This window comes from Xenopus laevis, chromosome 2L (assembly GCF_017654675.1).
Source record: "Xenopus laevis strain J_2021 chromosome 2L, Xenopus_laevis_v10.1, whole genome shotgun sequence".
Taxonomy (NCBI): Eukaryota; Metazoa; Chordata; class Amphibia; order Anura; family Pipidae; genus Xenopus; species Xenopus laevis.
In genome coordinates this window covers 59,420,819-59,432,629 of record NC_054373.1, presented here as the reverse complement: position 1 = coordinate 59,432,629, position 11,811 = coordinate 59,420,819, and the positions used below count along the sequence as shown (strand labels likewise).

The 11,811-nt window shown below is 36.3% G+C and overlaps 1 protein-coding gene across 1 annotated transcript; it reads left to right on the top strand.

Annotated features, from left to right (window-relative positions):
* Positions 1-166: 166 nt before the first annotated feature.
* On the top strand, positions 167-8,556 carry snrnp40.L (small nuclear ribonucleoprotein, U5 40kDa subunit L homeolog). Its single transcript, NM_001086355.1, is given in 10 exon segments — positions 167-289; positions 3,176-3,305; positions 4,399-4,492; positions 5,838-6,003; positions 6,114-6,236; positions 6,522-6,642; positions 6,757-6,839; positions 7,046-7,107; positions 7,251-7,354; positions 8,184-8,556. Coding segments are annotated over 10 exon segments (1,014 nt in total). The 5' UTR covers positions 167-208; the 3' UTR covers positions 8,234-8,556.
* The last annotated feature ends 3,255 nt before the right edge of the window (positions 8,557-11,811 follow it).

The window sequence follows — 11,811 nt, the reverse complement described above, 5'->3', positions numbered from 1 at the left end:
CTTGCGCGAGCTTGTTCTGCGACACCCCCCTTTTAATGTCACATGATTATTTCATAACCAATCATCGCTATATTCTTTATCAAGCAGCGACTGCGCAGGATAATTGCGTCAGTATTTTGCGCCGCAGAGTGGAGGAGCAAGCGCGAGAAGTCGTACAGTGTGGCTTGGTTTGTGTGTGTCCGACAAGCTGGAGGGAGTCCTTGGAAACATGAACGAACAAAACAAGCGGAAGGGAATGGAACTGGTGCCGGTACTGGCGAAAAAACCACGGAATGAGTTGGTGGTTTCGGTAAGTGTTTGAATGAAAGGGTAAGCTTGAAGCCTGGGTTAAAGGGGAACGCCACAAAAACATAATTTACGCCTTTTTACAAAGATAAAATAATTTCAATAACTTTGCAATATACATCATTTAAAAAAATATGAAGACTTTTCATGATTTTTAATGGTTTCTAAACCTAGCTCGCTGATCTCTCTGACTACTTTGCTGAGCTGGCTTTGTATCATCACAGTGCAATGCATTGTGGGTAATGTAGTTCCTGCATGCTGTCTGTAAGCTGTGGAGTAGTTGTTACAATTTGTAACATAGGTGTTTTAGTCCCTCCTTCACTGCCAGGATTTCAAATGATGCAGAAAGAGAAGAGTTGTTAAACAGCTGGATTTCAGCATAGAAAATGGCATTTATTCATACTTTTTGAAGAAACCGGAAACTGTGATGCGTATATTAGAGGTTTCTGTGTTATCTGGGCCTCTTTATCAAATTTTGCTTTGGAAGCCTGAGTTCCCCTTTAATTACATCTCACAGAAACCTACTAGATAAGTAGTCAGGGTGGCATAGTGTGTTTGTGTTTTTTGTTAGCGTAACCATTCATTCATTCATTGGACATATGTGGAATTAATTTCATCAGGCAGCTGCACTCTGATCTGGATTTCCTAATCGTGGGTGATGGTTCAATTAACACACATAATTTTCACATAGCGCCGCACTCCATTTATCAAGTGAATCAAGTTGTATTTATTTGCATAAATCCTCGCGTCCAACGTTTCGGCCCACCTTAGGATCCGAATATGTATGTGTGTGTGTGTGTGTGTGTATGTATATATATATATTTTTATATATATATATATATATATATATATATATATATATATATATATATATATATATATATATATATATATATATATATATATATATATACATATATATATATATATACATATATATATATATATATATATATACATATATATATATATATATATATACATATATATATATATATATATATATATGTATATATGTGTGTGTATGTATGTATATGTAAATTTAGACAGTGCGCACGGACAACCAAAGAGCAATGCCTGTATGCTGGTTATATATATATATATCTATCTATCTATCTATCTATCTATATCAATAGTAATAAGCATAAAGAAAAACCGCACCAACAGGTCTTTATACAAAAATAGAAAAACTTTTATTGATCAACGTTTCGGCTCGACCGCTGGAGCCGTTCCTGAAGACGGCTCCAGCGGTCGAGCCGAAACGTTGATCAATAAAAGTTTTTCTATTTTTGTATAAAGACCTGTTGGTGCGGTTTTTCTTTATGCTTATTACTATATGTATATGTGTAGATATATATGTAGACATACAAGAGGTCCTCTGCACTCAACCCATTATCAATATATTTAAGACAGAGACATTTTGTGCATACTGCTAGTGAAAAATGCCTTACCCTTTAAACAAAACAAGGATTGTTTGTCCATATATTGCAATATATTTAAGATGGCCAACTACGTCAGTCATCCCATATCTGGCCAGTCCTACGCTCAATTTTCATCTGATTCATTAAGAATTCAATTGCTTAATTATAAATATTACAAAGGGACCAAGTTTTACCTGCAACTTACTAGCTGCTTTCAAAGTAAAACTCCCAAACTTGGCTGCCCTTTTATTAGACACCAGTGGGATCACCAAACTATAGCTGGGAAGGGTGGGAGCTACAACATGGAGCTGGTCACTGCTCCTGTTTAACTATAACAAACAAGGGAAAGTTGTGCTCACCACTAGTTTTTAAAAACATTAGGCAGGGGTGCAATGAGGCTGTGACCACAAAATACATAGACCAATACAAGAGGTCCTCTGCACTCAACCCATTATCAATATATTTAAGACAGACATTTTGTGCATGCTGCTACTGAAAAATGCCTTACCCTTTAAACAAAACAGGGATTGTTCGTGTGTGTGTGTGTATATATGAAAATAAAAGGACTCGCACACCATTTTCCAGTAAATAAAACAGTGTTATTTTATTCTTTGATGCATCAAAGAATAAAATAACACTGTTTTATTCACTGGAAAATGGTGTGCGAGTCCTTCTATCTTCATATAACCAAAATTGACCTACGCACCCGAAGTATATATATATATATCTCATATGTATTAACACATAAGTAACCATTTACAAAATGTAGAAGCAAAATATATACAAGAAAAAAATACCTCTTAAATCTTTACCAGTCAGTGATTTTTATTTTTTTTGTGAAGAAAGGGGCAGCATAGCCTGTCGTTCAACATGAGCAATGAATAGAACTTGTGTTGAACATACTTTTTGTCTATTGTTTTAATCACAAAATCTATGCTTTGTTATTTCTTGAGATAAATCGGGTGTACAGAGAAATGGAAACTCTTCCATATTTTGTCTTTTTGAGGTCAATAAAAAGATCTCCGCTCTACAGTCCTCTTCCTTCAGCCACTGTTGTAACTTTTTTGTTTCAGAGGATTACTTGTGCATCTAATTATCTACCTTACAAAGCCCAAACATGGATTATAGAAGGGTTTCAATAGGTTGATAAATAATAAGTAGGATTAAGTAAGTCTTATTTTTTTTGGCTGCCAGGGTCTGTGAACCCAACAACCATATAGCCCAAACATGGATTATAGAAGGGTTTCAATAGGTTGATAAACAATAAGTAAGATTAAGTAAGTCTTATTTTTTTTTGGCGGCCAGGGTCTGTGAACCCAACAACCATATAGCATAAATAAAAAGACTAGTTAGAATAGAAATGGCTCATCTATAACATAATACAAGTTTAAGGTTAAATAATATAATCATGTAGGAAATAAGTGGAACTGAATTTACTTGGATTTTTGATTCTCTGAACTTTGCTGCAGGGTCCCCCAAGATCATCCAGTCTTCAGGCTCCAATCATGCTGCTCTCTGGTCATGAAGGAGAAGTATATTGCTGCAAATTTCATCCCAATGGTGTAACTTTGTCTTCTGCAGGATTTGACAGACTAATCCGTAAGCAATTTTCACACGTATTTTTAAATTTTGTATTTTTGCAGGTGTTTGACCAGATGACAATTACTTAATTGGTCAACACCTCTGCTAAACTGCTGTGTTTCACATGATTTTTGTAAAATTGCATCAAAGGGATTTTGTCGTGATTTATGGTGTTTTTATTTCTTTATTTCGTAACATTTTATTCTTGAACCAACAAGTTTATATTTTTTCATTTGTAATATTGGTGTGGAGGCAGCCATCTCAGGTCATGTGCTTTCACAAAAAGCCAGAACTTCCTGATGGAGCAGTTTTCAGATAAGCTATTGTTTCTCCAACTACATGTAACTGAATTTGTCGCAGTGGGATTTGGATTTTTACTATTGAGTGCTATTCTCATTTCTACCAGGGAGCTGTTGTCTTGTGTTAGGGAGCTGGTCTCTAGTTTAACTTTGCTCTGCTTTTGCATTGCTCTGTTGATAGACTGCTGGGAGGGAAATGGAGGGGGGTGTAATCACCCCAACTTGCAGTAAAGCGTGACTGTAGTTTATCAGAGCACAAGTCTCATGACTGGGGGCACCTGGGAAACTGACCGAATGTCTAGCCCCATGTCGGATTTCAAAATAAGATATTAAAATATCTTTTTGCTCTTTTGAAAAACGGATTTCAGTGCAATTCTACTGGAGCAGCACAATTAACTGGTGCATTTTGAGAAAACATGTTTTCTTGTGACCGAATCCCTTTAATGAAAGATTAATCTGCATCCCCTGTGATTTTGTGCTTGTAGAGAACACTTCATACATACTGTTTTTTTTTTTTTGTTTTTTTTTTGAAAATATTTAAAATGATGAATAAAAGAAACTACCTCCTGTAAAACATATTAAGGAAATTTAACAACTTGCAATTTTCTGTGCAGGTGGTTAACCCATTTGCAAGAAACATCTGACACCATCTGAATTTGTAATTTGCAAGGAATCTCGCACCATTTCAATTTTGGTCCTATGCTGCATTGTACATTAATTATAATTTGTATCTGTATATGAAGATATGTTTATTTTACTTTTAGACAATTGGGAAGTTGCTCAGTGAGCTTCTTTTGATTTTTGTCTTGTAGTGCTATGGAATGTATATGGCGACTGTGACAATTATGCAACTTTGAAAGGACATAGTGGAGCAGTGATGGAGCTTCATTATAATACAGATGGGAGGTAGGTTATTTACCTGGACTGGGGCTATGTATTAATTTTTGTTTTAAGGGTATTCATAGCTAACCTGCATATTACAGATACTGGATTCGTTATGCAGCATCCTAATTTCTGGAAAGCTGCAAAAACAGGAGAGCCTGAGATCCTTGATTTTTGCTTTCTTTAGGGTCAGGGGACACAGGCAGACTAATCTCCCCGAATCTGCCTGTGGGCTGCAGTATCTCTATCCCTATAATTTTCTGCTTAACAAATGCACTGATCATTTGGGCTGTTTGATCTCCTCTACTTCCTTGTAACTTCACTTCACAGTATGTAGCTTAATATCTAGAAGAGTAAAGGCAAACAGTGCTTGAAATATGTGCAATGTGATATTCTACGCAATGCAGACACTGTGCCAGTAACAATGTGTTGTAGCTGGTACAAAGCATAAAAATGTATTACTGATTAGGCATGTGATTTGACATCGCATTTACTTTTATTTGTTAATAGGAACATTACATATATGCAAATAAAAAAACAAAAATACTTGGAACTAATAAATTAAAAGGTAGACTCTGGTAAATTGCACAATCAATTAATCTTTTTCTGCTTTCTTAACACTACATGCACCAGGGATTCTGTCATGGTTTTTATTTCTAAATTACACTGTTTACACTGCAAATAATTCACTCTTCCATATAAAATGTCATTCCTGAACCAGCAAGTGTATTTTTTTATATTGATGTAGGCAGCCATTTCAGGTCATTTTGCTTGTTCATGTGCTTTCAGAAAGAGACAGCACTTTAGAATGAAACTGCTTTCTGGCAAGCTGTTGTTTCTCCAACTCAATCTAACTGAATCTGTTTGTGACCTGGATTTTACTTTGGAGCTGATATCTGATTACCTACCCATTGTTCTGCTGTTAGGCTGCTGGGGAGAAAGGAGGGTGGTAATATCACTCCAACTTGCACTAAAGAGTGACTGAAGTTTATCAGAGCACAAGTCACATGACTGGGGGCAGCTGGGAAACTGACAATATGTCTAGCCACATGTCAGATTTCAAAATTAAATATAAAAAAAAATCTGTTTGCTCTTGAGAAACTGATTACACTGCAGAATTCTGCTGGTGCAGCACTATTAACGGATGCATTTTGAAAAAAAAAAATTTTCTATGACAGTATCCCTTTAAGCTTATTGTGGTGCATGTACTATTTTCATATCTACCAATGACATGATGGCTTCCTGTTGCCTTCTATAACCCAGAAGTAGTGAACTGCAATGCATCCTAAGTATATATTTTCAAGGAAATTTTTTTATCATGTTTTTGTAAAATAGAAATATTGATAATAGTCCCTGAATTCTCTTTCAGCCTGCTATTCTCAGCATCAACTGATAAAACTGTTGCTATTTGGGACTGTGAAACAGGAGAAAGGGTGAAGCGGTTAAAGGGACATACATCATTTGTGAATTCATGTTACCCAGCAAGAAGGGGACCTCAGCTTATATGCACAGGGAGTGATGATGGCACAGTAAAGGTTGGTAATAATTATGATCTGTTAATGATGGTGTACTACCTGGTAGTACTAGAGGAGGAGTTGAATACCGGAATTCATGACTCTACTAAGTGTTACTTTGTGTCAAACAGCTATGGGATTTCAGGAAAAAGGCTGCAGTACAGACCTTTCAAAATACATACCAAGTACTATCTGTCACATTCAATGACACCAGTGACCAGATCATCTCAGGAGGCATTGACAATGACATCAAGGCAAGTAAACACAAAGGTGATTGGCTCTTACTTGCTAAAGCGGTACTGACCATACCAAGCATATTTAGGAATGCTATGTAAAGAAGCAATAATTATTAAGGCATAGATCTATTTTTCTGATCTCTTGGTTCTTCCCCCACCCCATTTGGCTGACTGGTTATGGGGCTACCCATCAAACAAGACAGCCCAAACCAGCTCTGTCATGTAACGTTTGCTCCATGTTGCTGAATTTGAGAATGGTTCATAGATGTAAAAAGGTGTAAAATGTCCTTACTTTTTCTTTAGGTATGGGACTTGAGACAAAACAAGCTTATGTATACAATGAGAGGTCATGGTGACTCTGTTACAGGGCTTAGCCTCAGTTCTGAGGGCTCCTATCTTCTGTCTAATGCTATGGACAATACAGGTGAGTAGTTATATGCCCTTTTAAAGGCGCAAGACTTATGTATCTTGAACAGATTAAGGAGTTGCTTAAAGGATTGCATTGCCAGTGAGTTAATTTCTCTGTTACATTTTGTAGTACGTGTATGGGATGTCCGCCCTTTTGCTCCAAAAGAGAGATGTGTGAAGATATTCCAAGGAAATGTGCACAACTTTGAAAAGGTGTGTATTTTCATTTAGGTGAAATCCAAAAGGCTTTAAATGTATCCAGATACTGTGTACTACTTCATGTTGGAGAAAATGGATACATCATCATTCGTTCCTTATTGTAATATCCCATTTTGAAGAAACCTGCGCCTTCCCCTCCCTAATTCAGATAATTCTTTATACGAAAATAAGAGTAATGCCAAACATTCTTTCCTTAACAGAACCTGTTACGTTGCTCTTGGTCTGCTGATGGAAGCAAAATAGCCGCAGGATCCGCAGACAGGTAACTACAGTTTGTTCATGTTCTGTCCTAATATCTGACACATATAGAGATCATATTTCATATATACATATACACACATATATGTATATATGAAATATGAACTCTATATAATATATGTATACATATTTTTTATTTTTTTTTAGATTTGTTTATGTTTGGGATACTACATCACGCCGGGTCCTTTACAAGCTTCCTGGTCACGCTGGGTCTGTCAATGAGGTGGCTTTTCACCCTGAGGAGCCAATTAGTAAGTCTCTGTCTACTACTTTTCTCTCTAACTTTGAAAGTGCAAAATATGTCTTATTTATAAACATTTTACTTTTATTGTTATATAAATATACAGAAAAACATTGCGCAATGGGTTAATAAGGAGACTAGACCACCCAGATAATTGGCTGCCCCTCTGCAATGAGAGAAGAATACTGTCCTTCTAGCAAATCTGCTGACTTGGGAAACATCTCCTATGGAGGGGACTTTCCAGGGCTCTGTGGCTGATCCCCCTTCTGCTCTCACAGTTCCTTTCTGGGTGGTCTAGCTAAAATACTCATTGGCCTCGCTTCAGACTCTTCCCTCCTTAGCGGACTCCATTGCTGGATCAATTGTGGACTCTATTGGGAAGCCATGTCAAAATTGCATAACATCCCTCTAGAAAACTCACAATAGAAGTGAATCTTCTTCCCTTTCAGCTATATCTTTGGATGTATCTGAAGCTTTAGACTTGGAGGGGGGGGGAATATATTTCTCTTTGTCACCCATATTCAGGTGACAAGGAGAGGATGATACCAAAGACAAAGATACACCATGACAAGATAAATCCTATTTTTATTTGTATAAGTAGGATGTTTAATACTAGTAGCTTAGAAATCCATATAACCTTAGCCTGCAAATCCATATAGTCTCAGCCAACACTGACAAATCATTTCTGACTTAAAGCCATTGTTTTTGTGAAAATGATGTATTGATTTATAAACCATTTCCTGTTTAGTGTAATGCTTCATTTTTTTTTTTTTTTATCCATAGTAGCTGTAATTTTTTTTTTCTACATGATTTAATTGTAACCACCTTTTCTATTTCAGTTCTCTCTGCCTCCAATGACAAGAGATTGTATTTGGGGGAGATCCAGTGATTTACCCAGTGCACACAGAAGGAAAGCCCAAGCTTTGACTATGCCCCTTGTCAGAGATGTGCCTGACAGTCTGCTCTGTTTTATTGGATTTTTTTTTTGTATGACATGGACTTCTTTTTTGCCTAAGACCTTCGGCATTCCTGTAATAATATGAGCCTTTGTTTCTGAAGCATTTGTTTTTGTTCCCCCCCCCTTCCCAGGTATCAAAAGCCAACAGACATCCCCAACCACACCAATGTATTCACATGTGGCTTGATATTGGCTCTGTAATACTGGGTTTGTAAATCATGTTTATTTTATATGATAAACTGTTTTTATTAGAACGTGTTGTTTATTTAACTATAGTAAGAAAAGAAAAAATAGAACCTTTTTGTTTTTTTGTTTTTTCCACAAATCCAGCAGAGTTGGATTTGTGAAAATCAGTCTTTCAAAAGAGAAAATTGACTTTTTTTTTTTTTAATTAAATTTTGAAATCTGACATGGAGCTGGACTGGGAAGGTAACCGGATAACAGCTCCCTGGTACATATAAGAACACTCAATCGTAAAAATCCATGTCACACTGAAACTCCTTCAGTTACATTGAGTAGGAGAAATAATAGCAGTTCCATAGTGCAGCACGGACTCTTTCTGAAAGCACATGACCAGGCAAAATGACTTGAGTGCCTACACACCAATATTGCAACTAAAAGAATACATGCACTTGTTAGTTCAGAAATTTTAATTTTACATGGTAGAGTGAATTATTTGCAGTGTAATTTAGAAATGAAAACTTTAACAAAAATAACAAGTATTTTATGACAGAATGTTATAGTTCTAATCTATTCGAAGTGCAGACTTAAAACATAAAGAATGCGAGAACATAGGAACCAAGTGATGCAGTAAAAAGAACTAGCCCACCTCAGCCTTTAATTTTATCTGTTTTCACCCCTAATATAACTTTTTTTTTTAACTTTTTTAAACCCATCAGACCCATGTAGATAAGGTTTCTGTAAATTGTACCTATTGTTCATATGAACTAGATATTTGTTGCATCATTGGCATTAACCTATTCCAAGTGGGAGGTAAATCACCATTGTCTTGTATGTATTTACAGGCTTTGGGAGTATTGAGGAAAGCCCTGTGGCTGGGTCTGGTTTTCTGTAAAGACCAATGGTTTGCTATATAACTTCAAAACTTTTTTTCCCCTATAAAGGGGTTAATTATTGTGATCACTATGCTTGTCTCAAGCATGTATGGTAGCAGTGGCAGAATATAAGCCACAGACCTATACCACAACTGGGCGTCTGCACCATCTTGTAATTGTTTTAAAAATTGTCTTTTGCACTTTAAAAAAAATGTTAGAAGCATTTAGTTCCTCAATAAACTCCTACTTTTTTCGGTATGCTGCCAATTGTTTAGCTTCCCCTTTTTTTTTTTTTTTTTTTTTTTTTTTTTTTTAAATAATACCTTGTAAAGCAATGAGCTTATATGTTTTAGGGGAAATCTCAGGGAGTATTACTTCAAGAGGAGGGGCGGTTGAAATCTGTGCTGAGAATCAGCAGTAAATGGGGGAAGTGTATTAAGCAATACTTGGGATGTTGAATGTTTTCCACACTTACTACTACCAAACCTTCCCGAATGTTGCTGAACAGCCCCTTGCCTCAAATGTGAGCTTGATCAGTGAATGTTCATTCTCCAAATGCCACGACTTGGCAATACAATAGAGTGAAGGGGACCATCACATGCATATGCAAACATCTATTTTTAACACTCCAAATTAAAGAGGTCCTTTACATTTTTGTTTAATGCATAATGAAAAAAAAAATAATTATAAGCAAATTTCCAATATACTTTCATTAAAGCTTTTCAGTTGATATAGTTGTTTGTACATATGTGTGTTATTTGAAGTCGAGTACGTTTTTAGTTCATCTTGCACTGATCCCAAGGATGTTAAACTAGACACACTGTTCAACATGTGAGATTAACCTTTCTTGTATTTTGCCTGAAGTTCCTGAATCTATCACTTTGATGTATACAAAATATACCGTTGCTGGATGTGCCCAGTTTTGAAAGAAAGAAAAACATAACTGGACTTTTGTAGTTAGATAAAAGACTGCTTTTTTTATTATTATTTACACTTAGAAGGTACAAATATAAACTGATTTTATCTTGCCATAACTTGCTAGTGTGTTGGATTGCCACCACTATATAATATAGCAAAAAAGGGAAAGTTGTGTTCACCACTAAATATTAAACCAGTTGGGGTTCATTAAGGCTGTGATCACAACATTCATATAGACAGAGATGAGGTCCTCTGCACTTATCCATAAATATGCTAAGGACATTGTGAATTAAAGCTTAACTAAAGAAGTAGGCTAGAAATGTTGTACATTTATATTTTGGGCATCTGTACCAACACGAAGCTATTCAGGCCCTCTCCTATTCCAGTCTCTTATTCAAATCAATGCATGGTTGCTATGGTAATTTGAACCCTAGCATCCAAATTGCTGAAATTGCAAACTGGAGAGCTGATGAATAAAAAGCGAAATAATTCAAAAACCACAAATAATAAAAAATGAAAACCAATTGCAAATTGTCTTAGAGTAGCACTCACTACACCATTCTAAAAGTTAACTTAAAGGTGAACAACCCCTTTATTGAGATATACCACTTGCCTGTTATTGTTGCCTGCCTGGTGACCATATATGAAACCCACTTTATTGGCTTTTATTAATCTTAAAACCAGAATATGTGACGTTTTTCCAGAAGCTTAGAAGATCTTTAAGTCTGAATTGGGTAACATTATATGGCAATAGTGCAAAGTGTTGGAAGAAGCAATGAGCCATCACTGAATTTAAAGAATTCCCATAGGGATGTCTGAATTTGCTACAGTGTTTCATATCATGGAGCATTGTCTCGTTTAGCCACTAGTGTTGATCTCAGGCAGGCTCGGACTGGCAATCTGTGGAGTCTAGCAAATGCCAGAGGGGCTACTGTAAGATGCCATAGACAGTCGCAATTTAGTGGGGGTCTCTCTGTATTTGAAATGCCGGGGCCTTTTTATGAAATCCTAGTCCAGGCCTGCTTTTAAAGGAGAATTAAACCCTAAAAATGGATGTTAGAAATGTCATATTTTATAAAATGACCTTATTGCACCAGCCTAACATTTCAGCTTCTCAATAGCAGCAATGATCCAGGGCTTCAAACTTGTCACAGGGGGTCACCATCTCTGAGCAACTGTTGAGAAGCTAAGCTCAGGGGTTGTCGCAAATTATCAAGCAGAAAATTAGGTTTGTCTGTAGCTGCTACAGGGCTGATTATTAAATTCTGATGCTAATTGCACTGATTTCTGTGCTGCCATGTAGTAATTATCTGTATTAATTACTAATAAGCCGTATATTGTGACATTTCTATTCTATGTGTACTGTATAAGTGACAACAGCACAGAGCATGTGCACTGAATCAGCAGAAAAGAAGATGGGGAGCTACTGGGGCATCTTTGGAGACACAGATTTTCCCTACTGAAGGGCTGTGGTTGCCTTGGGCTGGTACAAAAGCCCATAACATAATGTACAACATTTCTAGCTACTTCTTTAGT